General features: G+C 40.0%; 2 protein-coding genes across 3 annotated transcripts; one reads left to right on the top strand and one right to left on the bottom strand.

Annotated features, from left to right (window-relative positions):
* Positions 1-49: 49 nt before the first annotated feature.
* Positions 50-5,962, bottom strand: si:dkey-183n20.15 (RING-HC_RNF170 domain-containing protein). Of its 2 annotated transcripts, XM_017407240.3 has the most exons (7): positions 5,889-5,962; positions 3,404-3,455; positions 2,753-2,861; positions 2,333-2,441; positions 1,512-1,585; positions 1,313-1,423; positions 50-866 (listed from the first exon to the last, which is right to left on the bottom strand). In XM_017407240.3, exons 3-7 carry the CDS (start codon positions 2,771-2,773, stop codon positions 546-548), a joined length of 636 nt encoding a protein of 211 aa, XP_017262729.1. In that variant the 5' UTR covers positions 2,774-2,861; positions 3,404-3,455; positions 5,889-5,962; the 3' UTR covers positions 50-545. The 2 variants fall into 2 exon arrangements, with proteins under 2 accessions (XP_017262729.1, XP_017262728.1); XM_017407239.3 differs by lacking the exons at positions 3,404-3,455; positions 5,889-5,962 and having other exon boundaries at positions 2,753-3,368.
* Positions 5,885-16,302, top strand: hook1 (hook microtubule-tethering protein 1). The gene is made up of 22 exons (XM_017407238.3): positions 5,885-6,031; positions 7,088-7,173; positions 7,660-7,732; positions 8,257-8,307; positions 8,624-8,756; positions 9,172-9,239; positions 9,444-9,506; positions 9,631-9,714; positions 10,980-11,143; positions 11,221-11,361; positions 12,576-12,777; positions 12,897-13,007; positions 13,103-13,190; positions 13,265-13,331; positions 13,407-13,547; positions 13,628-13,715; positions 13,857-13,888; positions 13,984-14,066; positions 14,161-14,261; positions 14,359-14,460; positions 14,551-14,619; positions 14,712-16,302. Exons 1-22 carry the CDS (start codon positions 5,987-5,989, stop codon positions 14,868-14,870), a joined length of 2,151 nt encoding a protein of 716 aa, XP_017262727.1. The 5' UTR covers positions 5,885-5,986; the 3' UTR covers positions 14,871-16,302.
* The last annotated feature ends 130 nt before the right edge of the window (positions 16,303-16,432 follow it).

Below are 16,432 nucleotides of genomic sequence, written 5' to 3'. Positions count from 1 at the left end.
TAAATAAAAACATGTGCTATGTGACCCGATTTAAAAAGTAGCCACCGAGGACAATAAATATAGTTTATTTGAGCCTTAAAAACAAAATCATACAGCATCACATATTTACAAAGATCTTATCACAGTGCTAGCATGACATCTGTTTGAAACTTATCAGACAAAAAAAATACAGAACACGTAAAGGGTGAGCTTTAAAAACCAAATACAAGTCATTTCCATCAAGTCAACACATATTTTTTTCTCCTGTAAACAGGTTTAAAAAAAAGGCCACAGCTGAACTCTTCACAGCTCAGGAACTTGATTTGTAATGACAGCTGGACCACCACGCTGCGTAATTTTGGATATCACTTATATAAGCTCTGTAAACACTCGACAAACTGTCCAGTCCACAGTCTGAGACTTTCAGACGCCATCTGACCTCCAAACTGTTAACAAACTGTACAATTGTCAATATTCTCTCACTAACTGATCCAACTAACTACAGACAGAGTAAAAATCCAATGAAAGTCCATTTCAGGCAGCTTATTGAGACAAGTCGCGTCCGCCTACAGTGAGCTCCCCATCACTCCCTGTGAGCCTCTTTCTGGCTCAATTTCCTGGCTGATGTTAATAACGCAGATGAGCAACAGAACAACCACCACCAGATCGTCCAGGACCCCCAGCAGTCCGCAGAGTGAGGGGTCTGTTTCCAGGGGACTCTGTGATGGAGACAAGGGGTCTACAGGTGAGGAGGAGATGGACACCACAGTCCCCACGCAGCACAAGGCCACCCTGAAGAGAAACAGCCACACGAGACCCCCCATGGTGCCCGCGCCACGAGCCATCAGCTGCAGGAGGAGGGGGGCGTCACAGAGGTAGTCTGTTACCTGGAAGCAGGAAGGAGGAGGAAAATCAGATTAGATTACAGCGTGGACAGTTCCTCATGTGAGCATACACACTTTCAATCATTTGTGACTCTTTACAACAAAAGAGTTTATCTACATTTGTTTAGATTGAAAGAAACCTGACATACTTTCAAGATCAGAGTGCTTCAACTAATCTTAAAGGAGCTTTTTGTGGGAAATCAGTTGTCAGTTGTCACCAGCTGGGTCATTATGTGAAGTGTTAACCCGATCTTCCTTTAGCTTACACTGGTTTTTTGTTCAGAACAATACATCCTAAAGGTTTCAGAGTGAGTATTCCTGTTACCAAACCCATTATAAGTGGAATAAGGGAAATAATCTGATCTGATGTTGTGTTCAAGGCTCTTAAAAAAAAAAAAGCTTGTGTTGCTGACTTTCAGATACACGCCCTGGGGTTGTGGAGTACTGACCCTTCTTGGGGCTCCAGAATAGCGTTTGTTGTAGTCGGTGATTTCCCCAAGTAGTTTCTTCGACTGCTGGTCTGATCGGCTCTCTGTAAATAGGTTACACAGCACGCTGACCTGGAAAAGTCACAGTCGTTTTTATTGCAGGTCATCATCACTCAGAACATGTTCATGATTTACAGCGAAGCCATTAGGTGGATCGTACCTTCTGTCTGCAAAGAGGACAGCTGATTGCGTCCAACCACGAGCTGTGTTTCCAGTAAGTGAGCAGACAGGAAGCTTGGGAAAGAAACGCAACTTTTAATATGATTTGCAAATAGTACAAATCAACAATTACTGAAAAAACAATTTAAGACTCTGGTACCGATATAATAAAATAGAGGTTTTTGATGATGAAGGTTTAAATAAGTGTTAAAGACAGATAAGACACTGCTGTAGGGCAGAGCTGGGCGTTACAGTGAACGTGAGGGTCAGCATGTGATTTGTAATCTTTGACAAATAGTCAAGGCCAAACAGGAGTGTATTAGTGTCATAAATACTAACTCCACCTTGGAGACATAAATAGCTTAATTTAGGAATGAGTGAACTTCTTGTTCAAACTGAACAACATTGATATCTCCACCACAAACAAACATAAAGACCTTTTCTGGTTGTCTTCTAATTATGTTTTTTGTCTCTAAACCTTTGTAGTAATTTAAATAAATTTCTCAGGTCATATAACGGCATTGGTCCCTTCTCTTTAGTTAGTTTTTTTGTGTGTGTGTGTGTGTTGTTGACAAGTACCAGCAGAGATAAATGCTGTTATTAGAGCAAACAAAGACTAACAGGTCCCACTGCTGCAGCACAGTGATGCCACGTCTCTCAGAGAATAAATTATATAAATGCATGATGTCTCAGTTGGGCACATTATTTCAGTTTTATAGATGGCTGAGTGAACAGGTGAGGCCAAGAGCGATTGGGGTCTGATGCAATACGTTTACAGTCAGAAAATGAGTCAGTCTGTGGTGCCTTTGTGTAATCTCGTACCACAGAATAAATGGCCACAGTTGGTCTGGACTGGGAATTTGGCCGTCTGCAGGCAGACCGGACAGTGCCCGTCCCGTCTGCTCGTAGACAGACACGTCTGCGTCGATTCCTAAAGAGATGAGAGTTAAGAAATGAGAGGCAGGAAAACCAAACACCTTTAACAAAATGGAAAATATGTTGGGGAAAAAGTTGTTGAAACAAACAAAACAAAAAAATCCTCTGACCAAATGTCATTATTTTTTGCTTTCTTTTAAGAATTAAGAGCATATTGAAAAACTGTGGCACTGGTATGAGTTTTCCCAGCTAATTTAACCATAAAAGCTATAATCATCATAGGGTGTTTTCAGGCAGAAAGAAACTAAACACACATGCATATGACAGCACCTGCAGAACGACTGAGGCTCTGTGTGTCACTCTCACCTCATGGCAATTTGTATACATTGTTTTCGTCAGCTCGAGTGTGCACACTGGTGCTTCAGATGAGCCAAGATCCCGACTCACTGGAGCTTCAGTGTGGAGATGGTCCCGTCTGCAATGTGACATGATGAGATGACGATAATAAAAGCACCTTAAACATACTTTCAGATACAGGGGGGAGATTCTGACTCATCTCCAGTGACTTGTGAGATAAGGCTGACTGAATCAGCGCTTTTCTGTTTGTGGGTCACAGATACTGATGCTCGAATCAAAGCAGTTTAACACTTAGACAAGATTTTTTCAGCTGGAATAATAAAGTACCAGTAATCAAATTAAAGTGTCCTATCTTTGATTTGACACCAGCTCCACATTCTGGCTTTTATCACTAAATGACATTTACAGCAATAAGGAAGGACATCCAAACAATTTCTAATACAGATCATAAAAACATCAGAAAATCATGCCATAAAAGTTCTTGAAATGTTTTATGTTTTGGCTCAAAAGAGGCTTGAATAATTACATATAGTAAAGCCCTCAAGCTTGAAGCTCAAAGCATACTCTGAGCTAAAATTGACCGAATTCTGAGTTAAATTCAGTCACTTTCAAAAGTGCAATGCCTGACTTTAGTCAGCAACATGAGAAAATGTAACTCACCTGGACTGAGATGTGTGTCAGGGCTGGATGGTTCCTCTAAAAGCGGTTGTGTCTAAAGGAGAAAGGTAGTCACTGTTTCCTAGCAGGAAGTGAAGTGCTGCCTGACAGCATCACTTTACAAAATAAATGGCGCCTGTTTGTTAATGATCAACTTTAGCCTCCAATATCAGCTGGAGCATTTCTGCCTAAAGGGAGGGGTGCTGCAGTCAGATCAATAAAAACTTCTTTACAGAGAAAACACTAAAAAACACCTGGTTCACTTTAAACTACATCACAATCGGCTTATAGTAAAAGTATTCAGACAATCTAATTATAAAGTGAGCATGTGTGTCCTTTCAGTCAGGTCACAGGCAAACTATGAGGCTCACATGATCAGATCAAAGACAGATAAGTTTCCGCCCACACTGTTGGTGGGAAGATCCAAACTAGACAATCATTTACCTTTAGCTTACTTTGTGAAAACCTTGCCTGCATAATATTTCACTCACTCTCAGCTATGAAATCAATCAGATGTCATTGTTTAGCGTCCACAGCAAAGGATTTTAATTACTGAAAATGACTGATTTGTTTTTGATCCTAGGCTTCATAATTTTCCTTTTTTATTCTTTTTATTTTATTTTTGAAAAGATTTTTGTTTTTCAACCATCTGCATACACTTTCTCTCTGTAACTGAATATACTGTTTCTAAAATAATTAGATGCTTTGTCATTAAGTTTACTATTACGTTCTGGTGTGTTGCCCTACCAGGGGTCTTTGTGATGCTTTCGAAATCCTGCTGGGGGTTTATCAAAAACCCACCTAAATTACTCTCAGAATTATAAATAATGAACGTATTATTGCCCGAAGACACTTTGATACGTGGGCTGCAGGAGTTAGGGATCAATCCAGTTACCTCAGATAGCAAAATACTTTTATCTGATGAAAAAGAGATGAAACTATGTGGCTGTGTGTAGATTAGTTAAAAAGTATTTCCATGGTGGGTTATGATGATAGCAATGTCATGCTATGAGGGATAATTTTCAGCTACATGTTTTTTAAGCTCATTAGGGCAGAAAGATTGTTGCACAACAAACTTTTTACTGGGATTTTTTAGGATTTCAACATGACAACCCCAAACACGCTGTCCACTTAAAAATAAACATAACATCTGAGAACCCCGGGACACATCTGAGCTGCTAAATGAATAAGTTATTTCAGTGTTTAGTCAATTTAATCAAAACAGACATTTTGTCAAAGATGTTTGTTTTGATTGACACTTTAGTCGAAATGTGTGGCAAAGATTTTGACAAATAACTAAAAAACATAGCAAAAAACTGCTGTAGTAAATGTCAGCAACTAAAAAAAAAAAAGTAGTTGCAGAATCTGTCAGTGACCAAAGACATGACAACACTCGGTCACTGATGTGAGCAGAAATATCTTGACAAATATTTACGCTGGCACCTCAAATAAAAGTTAGAGAGTCAGCCTGGTTCAGGTCATCTAAAAATAGCCACCATCCATAAGTGAAGGTCAGTGTCTCAGAGTGGCAGAGATCAGGAGATAAAAGCAGAGGTGCTCACTCCCTGACATTTAAAAATGGCACAGATTGTGGCCCTTCAGGCTATGTGGGTAAAGTCCGGCCTTAACCCACGCTCGCACTGACCGGGACTGCTCGGCATGTTCCCTAAAGTCAGCAGTCTCCTGGCTCTGTGTGCACTTCAGAGTGATGTAATTCCTAAAAATGAAGTCTATCGTAGATATCTTTGTCAACTATGGCTCAAACAAAAAACTAACAAAACATATTTATCACCCTAAAGTGGCTAAAACTAGTCAGCATTTGATTCTGAATCCACTTACTTCCATCTTCATCTGAAATGGTTAACTTGAGGTTATTCAATAATTGTTTGCTCTCACAGAATAATGGCATATTATCACAGTTTCAAGGGCTGTCTGGGAACAGTGTCCATATCACATACATAATCTACAGTTAAGAAGTTTAACATTACTTTTTTAGTCTAAAACAAACAGTTTATATATATATGCCAGTCGTTTAACTGAGTTTGTATTTCAAAGAAGGCCAGTCAATGATAACCCAGATAGCTTCAATAATGTCTGGTTGGTTGAGCTAAAATTCAATTTATTTTTTAATGAACCAGTGCTTTTTGTTTTGATTTACTCATTTGATTTTGTTCACATTCAAATGTGGTTTTGGCTACATGATTTAAAACATTTAAAATGTTTTAAAACTCTTGAATTAGGATTCAATACCAAAAGCGTACGCAAAATCCAAATACTGCATCTTGATTAGTCAAAATGCGGATTAATAGCCGTCAATCATCTTTGAACTGAACACTGATTGGGTGTCTCGCTTCAAAACAGCCCCGCCTACACGCAATTGAACGTGCTGGAGCTAGGAAGCAGCGCTATTCGCGAACATTTTACGTTATTTTATGGCGCAAACGTCCTCGTTCGTCTTCAAATTACGCATCTGTCGTTAGGAATTTACCTTTAGCAGCAGGTAAGGTCAAATGCAGAGGAACAGAGCGGAAGAGGTTCGCTGACAGGTGAAGGAGAACATTTTACCTGTAACCAAAACGAGAACAAATGGAAAACAGTAAAACGGCACTGGTCGAGAGCCTTATAATATGGGTGAGTTTATATGACCAAATTAATGTGTCTACGGAACCGCTGAAGCTGTTTTGTTTACCTGCTTATAGATGGTGGGGGCTCCGGCGAAAGCAACCCTACCCACTGAGGGATAATAAAGCAGATACGAGTCAAACCGAGCGGTCGTATTGTGGTTGTACTGAACCTACGTTGTTTGTAGAGATTAGCTTTAGCTTTGCAGGCAGAGTCACCGTGGCAACGGCCCACCTGTACGAAGTGTCGCTACGTTTGAGGAACAAAGACAGGTGTCGTGCATTCATCCCCCTGAAGGCTGCTTTTCATAAAGTTACCCAGTACTTGCAAAGATAATAATATCCTCCCCCTTCATTGATCTTTGATGAATTAAGACTGCTTATCCAGTAAACCATGGAGTATTTTTATTATTTTTGAATGAGTAACAAGTAACTACTCATCATAATAGCTGTTATTGTTACTATTGTAAATGTATCCAGTTGTTTCTGTTTTATTTTAATTAATTAATTAATTCAGTCATTCATTCATTGTTTGTGAACTCATTTTGTGTCAGGGGTGTAGATTAATGAAATCATCTTTTATATGTCTTTTAATGATTGGAGTAATATATTTTTTTAATGTTCGTTGCCAGTGTTTTGAAAAGGTGGATCTCCATTTGAGCTTCACTGGTTGGTAGAGATGATCTTGTATTTCCTGTAAATGGTAGGGTGTGTACAGGACACACTTTGAACAGTTCTTGTTTGAGGAAGAGAGTCATAATGTATGGTCATAATAACTCCTACTTCGCCTTGTCTTGCACTTGAACATTTTCCTTTTCATCCCAAACTGCAAGGTCTTTGTCTTTTCTTAGATATTGTACGTTACATCCAGTCCAACCTGTTCTAATTCACACCCACTCATTATTTTGCCACCATTCTCAGCTCTCACCTTTTACTTATTTGCTTCAGAGAAATTGTTTTCACAAAGTTTGAAAGAGTGTAACAGGACAGATTTGTGCAGTGCTTCGATATTTCACATGATTGTTTGGAGAACGTCCTAATAATGTTGTATTTTTTTGTCCCCCAGCTGCAGACCTTCAACACTTCAGCACCCTGCAGAACGGTGGAGGATCTCACCACTGGAGCAGCGATGTCACAGGCTCTGCATCAGATGTGAGCGTGAACATGTGCGCTAGAAAACGGTTCAGATGATATTCATCTACTCAAACTGTTTTTATGTGCACTGTAATTATTGTAGTTTAACTAAGGCTAAAAAAGAGCATAATGTGCAAGAGTTCATAGTGTACTTTAAACACATACAAAAAAAAAGCTTTTGACCATGTTGTCTTGAATGGCTTCACTTGTTGTTTTGTTATTCTGCTTTCTAAATATGTAAACTCTCAAATCAAGAGCTTGTTTTTGACGCTCAGAGTCAAAGATCAGTAGTTTATTTGCTATTTAGTTTACTTTAGTTTATTTGCTGTATCTGTTAGCAAAGCTTCAGCAAGTTTTAAATTACAGTGCAGCCTTGAGAGTTCAAATAAACAAACAGAACAGCCGTTTTGATTTATTAATAGTCCTATTTTGTAGGAAAATAATTCTTTCCACCCAAATGCGTAACCTCACACTCCTCCTTCCTGTGGATACTGTGTGATACAGAGACCCAGCGTGGTTCAGTGATGGATGGTTGGGTCGAATCAAAGCAGATGTCGAGGACAACTGGAGATTAAAGGTACATAGTAATGTCCTCTGTCCACCATCTGCCCCTACCGCTTTTTGTTTTCATGTCTTGGTGAACTGCTCCGTGTGCTAAATGTTGTTGACAACGATCACAAACTGGCTGTAATGCTGCTGCTTCTGACTTAGCCCACTCTCTGACGTCTCTGGGGAAATGTGTGCATGTATGTTAATTGTTGCAAAATGTTTTTTTTTAATGAATAAATTGCTTTTATTGTAAAGAAGTTTTGTTTGCTGTTGCTTTTCATCCCTCCTCGTAAAGGCCGTTTTCAGCCATAAACAGTAACAGGTTTGCAAATTAATAATTAAGAAGTGCTTCGTTCTATTTACTTGTTTCACTTTAGGTTTTTTGTTGTTTCTCCAGCTGATCCTGCTGGGGCACATCAAAGAACCACCCTTAATGTTATTAATAATATCTGCTCTGCATTTGCATTTGGATAACATTGTTTGTTGCTATTTGGCCCTTTTGATTTATATTTGAATTAGTAACAATGTTTATTTTTTACAATCTGTCCTCAGATGAACAATTTGAAGAAAATCCTTCAGATGGTGGTTGACTATTACAATGAGGTATAAAATACACTTTCATGACAATAGAGAAACCCGTTCTATTGCAGAGCTGCTTTCCACTTTAGGCCACTTTAGGGATTTGTATTGTGCGCCATTCGTGCAAAGCAAAGCCCCAGTGACTTGCCTGAGAGAAAATGGAGTGCTCAGCTCCTATCAGATTACACCAATCAGCTGAAACCTTGTTTACAATGCATTTTAAATATCATAAACTCTAGTTATGAAGTTATGTATTCACTTCAACATATCAATATACGGGGAGTTTTATTTTACTCATCAAGCGTCTTTAAGTGCTTTATTTGTGCTTGTGTGCCGTCAGGTTTTAGCTCAGGAAATCTCAGGTTTTCCCATGCCAGATCTGTCCCTGGTGGCGGAGCACGCAAACCCCGTGGAGCTGGGAAGGCTGCTGCAGCTCATACTGGGCTGTGCTGTCAGATGTGAGCGCAAGCAAGGTACGACACTGCCTGGAAGCTCGGCGCTAATTTATACACACACACACGACAACCAAAAGGCTTGCATGTATAGACCTGTCTACACACACGCTCTACAGCAGTGGTGTCCAATCCTGGTCCTCGAGGGCCACTATCCTGCATGTTTACGGTGTTTCTCTTCTGTGACACTCCTGATTTGAATGAGTGAGTGATTAACAGGTTTCTGCAGAACTCGAAGACCTGCCGAAGAGCACCACTGGTCTACAGCATATTTAGAAAAATCAGTTGTTGTCAAAATCCAATCAAGTTCAGACTGTATTTGATTTTTATAATTCTAAATCACTGTAGGCAAATTTAGGAAACCAGCGTAGATACTGTTTCATCTTTATATAAAAAAAATCATCCTTGTAGTGACGATTGCTTCCTTTATTGTCAGAATACATCCAGATCATCATGACACTGGAGGAGTCTGTGCAGCATGTGGTCATGACAGCAATCCAGGAGGTCAGTTCATCAAGTTTCTCCCTCACACGGATTAAAAGCATTAAACATATTCATCGATGTTTTGCTGAGAAGCTGCAGAGTTTTTGAAAGATATCAGCAGCAGCTACGGCTGAAGGAAGAAAGAGTGCATGCTGTCATGTGGTAAAGCTAAGCTAATTTCTCCTATCGAGCGTGTACAATAACTCCTGGCATTTTCCTCTTCAGCTGATGAGCAAAGATACTACGGCCCCATTAGGAGCAGAGCTGTCAGGGGACTTGGAACAGCAGGTCAGGATTATTTCTACACTTATTGCATCTCTCCTGATTGGACTGTGTGATGATCATACTTTCTGCTGTGCTTCCTTTCCTACAAAGCTGTGTTGGTAATTCAGCTTCTCATTCTTGTGTCTAGCTTAAAAAAGCCCTTGAGGAGCTTTCTGAACTTCAGGTGGAAAAGGAGGCATTAGCCCAACGCTGTCAAGAGCTGGACATGCAGGTGAATACAGATCACAAAACCAGAAAGTCTACAGAAAAAAAACACATCATAGTACTGCATATTTAATGCTAGCCTCAGTAACTTTAAGTCTGCAGACTAGTAGCTCTCCTTGTGTACACACATGCGTGCCTTTGTTGCAGTCTAAACAGGAGTTGTGTAGTTCACTGTAATGCTTGAGTCCATTGTCTGGAGCTGCTGTGGCAGAAGGACAGCGTGCTCACAGTCTGGTTCCACTGTGGCATCCAGCTCGTCCTCTGCCTCGGCTAGAAGGCCTCACTCAGCACTGCACAGACAGACTAAATCTAGGCACTGACCACCCTTTTAACTGGACTCTCGACAGATTCATTTGATCTGTCTCCTGTTTTTCTCTCCTCTCTGCGCAGCAAGGTAAGTCCAACACGACTATATGTTGGGTTTAAAAAAACAAAACAACTAAACCCTTCTAAACCAGCTGCTCAAATGTTTACTCTAACTCAGCTAACAGAGGGTTCTGTTTAAAACAAGGCATGCAGTGCTTTTTTGGTTTTTTTGATAATATATTAATTTGCTCTTCAAATTTCGTCTGCATTTGAGATCCAAAACATCTGAAAGCATCTTCATCTTTGTATTGTTGAGCTAAAACCAGCTATAATGATAGCAATTTTGTTATTGGATTAGATAAGCATAGATATGGTTGAGCTATAATGTAAAAGAATGCTCAGTCTATTTTCACAAACACTGATTTATTGAATGGTTTTTTTTATCCTATAGTTTTACTGTGTAGCAGAGACTGTTATTGTGAATTTTAGTATAGAAAACGTTTTTTTCTGTTCTGTAATCCAGTTTTTGTTAAATGTACAAGTAGCCTATTTAGACACGTGTCCGTCAAAGCTATTTTTATTTAATTTAATTTAGTCCATCACCTGATTTTAAATATTGACTTCTAGTTCAGCAGGTGTTAAAGTGAGAGGTGAGAAGGGAAACTAACTGTGCATTAACCTGTTTCCTTAAAGTGCACTTTGTGTGTGCATCACTTTCTGCATGGATTAACTCATTACTTGAACAGCTGGGACAGAAAGATAGTATTTTTCTTTTTTAATATTACTTTGTTTTAATAAAAGGGTGGGTCTTTTGATGCTCAGATATAATTATGTCTGCTTTGCATGCAGTAATTGACCAAGAGGAAACTTAACACCCCGGTTCCTTCCTGCTTCCTTTAATTCACGCTAACATTGACATCAAACTTTTCAGAAGACTGGCTCTCACATCTCGTTGTTCCTGGCCAGGTGACTGTTCTTCAAGAGGAACGGAACAGCCTACTGGCTGAGAACGACGTCCTAACAGACCGAGCCAATCAGCTGGACACATTTGAAGACCCGAGCACAGCCTCAGGCAGAAAGCACAGTCAGTTACAGCAACAACTCGAGACTGTGCAGGAAGAGAACTTCAGGTTTTTCACTTTCACCTTAAGTGCATGTCGCTCTTTATGGCAAAGACCCAATGCTGACGTGGATGTGCTGCTTCTAGGCTGGAGGCAGCCAAGGATGATTACCGGATCCACTGTGAGGAGCTGGAGAAGCAGCTGATTGAGCTTCAGCACCGTAATGATGAGCTCACCAGCTTGGCAGAGGAGTCACGGGCTCTGAAAGATGAGCTGGATGTTCTGAGGTTGGTTACGATAAAGTAAAAAACTTATAAAAAGTATAAAACTTCTGAGGGGTGCATTACAAAGCAAGTTCAACAAAGCTCAGCTTTCTTTGTTAGCTGGCTCATCAAAACATGAAACCCATTTACAGAGAATAGGTACTACAACAGGTAGAAAAAGGGCAGTTTTTGTGTGTAAAATACAGGCAGGTAGCAGGTTGGGTGAATGGAGAGGTGTTAAATCATCACAGTAACACCACGGCTACATTAAAAAAAAAAAAAAAAAAACAGGAATACTTCAGAAACTTGTTAGTTCAAAACAATAAGTTCATACATGCCTGCTGGTCACATTGTGACAGGTACACAGAAATCTGTGATACTTTTACGTAGAAAGGTATTTCTTGAATATTCTTTGATTTTACAGCTAGACCTTAAGTAATTGGTTTGGGTTAAATCTAACATCAGCAGAACTTCTCAGCAAATCCAGACAAAATATGTAAAATGTATGTATTCCAGTGTACATTATTATCAAATGTATGGTTCTGATAGTATGTTGATGCATTTTGGGTGGTTTGTTCATGAAACGTCTGGTTTCTGAGCAAATTTATCACATTATTTTTCTGCTGATGATTTTGCAAGCCTTTAATTCAAACCTTGGTCCTGAGCCAAAGGATTGATTATTAGTTAAGATTAATAGATTTAAAAAAGGTCTCACTGAATAAATATTTGCATTGTGGTTAAATTTGACTAACATTCAATTATCTCATTTGTCACACTGACTTGCGAATTAATATTGGATTTTTTTTATATACATATATAATTTCACCAGTTTCATATCAATCTAAAGCTTTTCAACTGGTTTTCTTTATTTGGATTTTGAATTTGGGTTTTCATCAGTAAAAGTCAGTGAACAGGTTGCACTTTGTCCAAACAATTTGAACTGAAACTCTGAACATAAACTGATCTGGAAAAGGTTACGAGTTCAGCGTATGTTACCATGATGATTTCGACGGGCTCAAACAGAGCCAACCTTGTGACAGCTGCCAAAGCCCCAAATATTTATTTGTGGGATGTTTAACACTTGCTTTAAAATTTACTCCTTTTCAATACAAAATACCTTTTTAGGAGCTTGAGGTTATCAACCTATATTTCTGTTTAGATCCTGCTTTATTTGAGCTTGAATCATCCTCCAAACACTTTTCATCATGTTGACTGAAAGTTGTGTTGAATTCCCGTAGGAACTGCTCGGACCGGGTGGTGATGCTGGAGGCCTCGGTGGACACCTACAAGCGTAAGCTGGAGAATCTTGATGACCTGAAGAGGCAGATGAAGCTTTTAGAGGAGAACAACATGACCTACATGCAAAACACCGTCAGCCTGGAGGAGGAGCTGCGTAAAGCGAACGCTGCCCGGGCGCAGCTCGAAACGTACAAAAGACAAGTAAGCACACTTTAAAACCTTTTGCAGAGTTTTACTGGTTGCAGTGATTGTTTCTGCTTATTATACATGTTCCTATTTGTGAGGATAGAAAGTTACGTCTTGTTGTTTTTGTTTTTCAGGTCCAGGAGCTTCACAGGAAGTTGTCCGAGGAGACGAGGCGAGCAGACACTATGGCTTTTGAGATGAAAAAGTTGGAGGAAAAACACGAAGCAGTGATAAAAGAAAAAGAGGTTCGACAACAGTTTTAGTAATACATAAACAATACATTGTTTCTCCTTATAAAACTCTAAATTTATTTTCTATTTTAAAATCCCTGCTTTCTTAGAGGATGATCATTGAGAGAGATTCTCTGAAAGAAATCAATGAGGAGCTTCGTTGTACTCAGGCTCAGGAGCACCAGCTCTCCCAAGCAGGTAGTACCTCATTACACAGCTCTGTAACCATGACGATGCTGCTTATTGCTAATTTTCTGCTGATTCCTTCGTAGGAATGCTTCCCTCTGGCAGCCCAAGTCATGATAACCTGGCAGCTGAGCTGTTACCTGTTGAATACAGGTAATATCTCACTACATACGCCTTGTGTTGTATCTCCAGTGCGAGTGTGGGCACTGACTTAGTGTGTCTATTTAGAGAAAAGTTCATCAGACTGCAGCACGAGAATAAGATGCTGAGGGTGCAGCAGGAAGAATTCGAGCTGGAGAAGATCGCCGCCCTGCAGGCCCAGCTAGAAGAAGCGGATAAGACACGCAGTGAACTGGAAACCGAGAACAGGTTAGGAGCTGTTTCTGTTAATTCATTCTGAATACAGTTTTTCCTGCATGTTAACCTCCCTCCACTCGCTCGATCTTCAGACTGAGTCGAGAGCGAGTCAGTGAGCTGCAGCAGCAGGTCGAAGATCTCCAGAGGGCTCTGCAGCATCAGGCAACCAAACCTGACAATGTAAGCCTCAGCATCAACCGGCAGAAAAACTATTTCTTTTACTCAACATGCAATCAAAAGCTTCCACCACCTACAGGGTGTTTTATTTAGTTTCTTGGCCATCTACAATTACTTTGACCACTTTTTGTTTTGTTTTTTCAGTCCAATCTGAAGCGGAAACTGGATGCTCACATGTGAGTGCGTTTGTGCGCATGGGCTCTACAGGAATGTGAAATGAATGTTTTGTGTTCTCCAGTAGGAGGGAGTCAGTCACTTATTTTTGTTTCAGGGTCCAGCTGAATGAGGCTCAGGATGAAATCATGAAGAAGAAAGAGCTGCTGGAGGATCTTCAGCCCGACAACACTCAGACCTGTAAGTTTAACGGTTTCCCATCATCGTGCCCTGCTGTCGGCACATAAAAATAAAAAAAACTCAACAGGCCTGTTGTTGATTTCTTGTCTCCAAGCTTTGAAGGTGGAAGAACTGATGGCGGCTCTGAAGAAAAAGGATGACGACATGAAAGCCATGGAAGAGAGGTACAAGATGTACCTGGAAAAAGCTCGCAATGTGAGTTTCATTTACCTTGTTTACCCATTCCTAAAACATGACATCAAAGGTACTGTAACAATAATATTTTAATTATGGTCTGTATTTCTTCTTGGAGGTCATACGAGCCTTGGACCCAAAGCTGAATCCTGCCACGGCTGAGATTCAAGCTCTGAGAAACCAGTTAGCAGACCGAGACAAACAGATTCTCAGTCTTGAAGTAAATCCACATTTTCTCTTGGCACAAATATGAAGAATGTTTTGAAACCACTTTTTCCCACATCAGACGTTTGACTGATTTTTCTTCCAGCGTCAGTTCGAGCAGGCCAGGCTAAGAGAGTATGAGGAGAAGCTGATTGTCACCGCCTGGTATAACAAGGTAAACGAAAACTGCCTCAAATTCCATTTTTACACAGTAACCTGCAGCATTTAATGACACTCGGCTGAAAAGTCCCGCCTCTCTGCCTTCAGAGTCTGAACTTTCAGAAGCTGGCCATGGAATCACGTCTCGCAGGCCGCTCCCCCTCCGTGCTCTCCCCCAGTCAGTCCTTCCTGTCGCAGCAGCGCCAGGTCTCCAACGCCCCACGCAGAACCGCTTCTTTCAACGTGCCTGCCGCTACCTCCAAGTAGACTGTGTCGCAGCGCCACATTATTCAGACAAGGCAAAAATACACAACCCTCCAACATGTGAGCACTCAAGTGACCTTATGCACATCTGCTCTGTCTTTGAAGAGGGTTCGAGGTTATCTGAGTCGAATAAATGAGCACTTATCAACAGGAACCTGAGCTTATAGCATAGTGAGGGTATACCCCACTGCAGCACATTAACCCCCGAGCTTAAATCACAAGCCAAAGCAACGCATGCTGTCCTAATCGTAGTTCTGTAGTGAATGTCCACTCTGCTCTGTGATTTTAGCTGTTCCCCATGCACATAGAGCTCAATAACAACCAGCTTAGATTTGCCCCTTTTATATATAGATGCAATTAATCAGGAATGAGAGGAACACAAATGTCCGCTTAACCTTTTTCTTCAGAGTACAAGCCTAGTAAACTAATATTGTTTCTTAAAGAGGTGACTTGAATTTTAGAACCAACTAAATATAAAGTTTTTAGATATGTGTAAGTGACGTATCCTCACACGGTGCAGGGAATAACACAGAGTTAAGCTTTGCTTTAAGAGAACGCTCATCATATTTGGTGCAGGACGCCGACCACTTCATCAGACTTTAAACACTTCAGATGTTTTATACTGAAATGGGCCCGTCATTTCACATGCAGTGAGAATCATTTAAATCATATAAACACTAATCAACCTTTGAAGTGCTGCCTTATCAAATCCTAGGAGATAAATCGTGGTACATCTCCACAGGGTGGTGCACAGACCTATGTAATGTCTATGGGGTGGTGTACTGGCAGCAGTGAAAACTGACGGGCTTTTTTATTCAATCAATATCTTTATTCTTCTTTACTAATCGAGGCTGTGATCCAAAGTCGGCATTTAAACTCGATTCTACACCAGCTTTAGATCCAGAAGTCAGAACCAGGTGGAGCGCTCGTACAGACCCTGTACGTGTAACGTGAAAGCTTCTTAGATTTTCAGTTTTTTTTGTGTTTTTTAGGCTGATAAACCCGAGTTGTGGTTTAGAGTAAAAAGCACCGTAAAGCAGTCCTTCAAAATTAGGGTTTATTTTCTAAAATAATTTGCCTCTGCAGTTTAACTGTTTTTCATTTCACATCATAAAGAGGCTGCTAATCGCCTTCTTACTCTGTATGCTTGCGGTAACATTTTAGGGCAGTTTTTTTTCCGATTTGCATTTTGTTCGTGTATACCGGTAAATGTGTCACTTTTATCTCTTTGCAGCAAATGATTTTTGTAAATAGTTGATTTAAAAGCGGTGATACTCATAATAGATAAGTACAATCAAAGGTAGCACAGGAACCACATGAGTAATGTCAGATATGTGTGTATGTGTGTGTGTGTGTAAATTATAAAAGAAAGGCATTATTTCAGGAATTTCCAAGGTTTTTTTTTTTTTGTCAATAAACTGTTTTTCTAAAATTGCATTGTCTTTTAATCACATTCATCATATTTTTGTTACAGATGTATGAAAAAAAATCACTGTTTCATTTGAAGACAAACCTTCACAAATATTTCAAGTCCTTTGATTTATGTTTAGCAGAATGACTTTTAA

Source organism: Kryptolebias marmoratus, linkage group LG24 (genome assembly GCF_001649575.2).
Source record: "Kryptolebias marmoratus isolate JLee-2015 linkage group LG24, ASM164957v2, whole genome shotgun sequence".
Lineage (NCBI taxonomy): Eukaryota > Metazoa > Chordata > Actinopteri > Cyprinodontiformes > Rivulidae > Kryptolebias > Kryptolebias marmoratus.
Note: the sequence above shows the minus strand (reverse complement) of the source record. Positions and strands in the feature narration are given on the sequence as shown.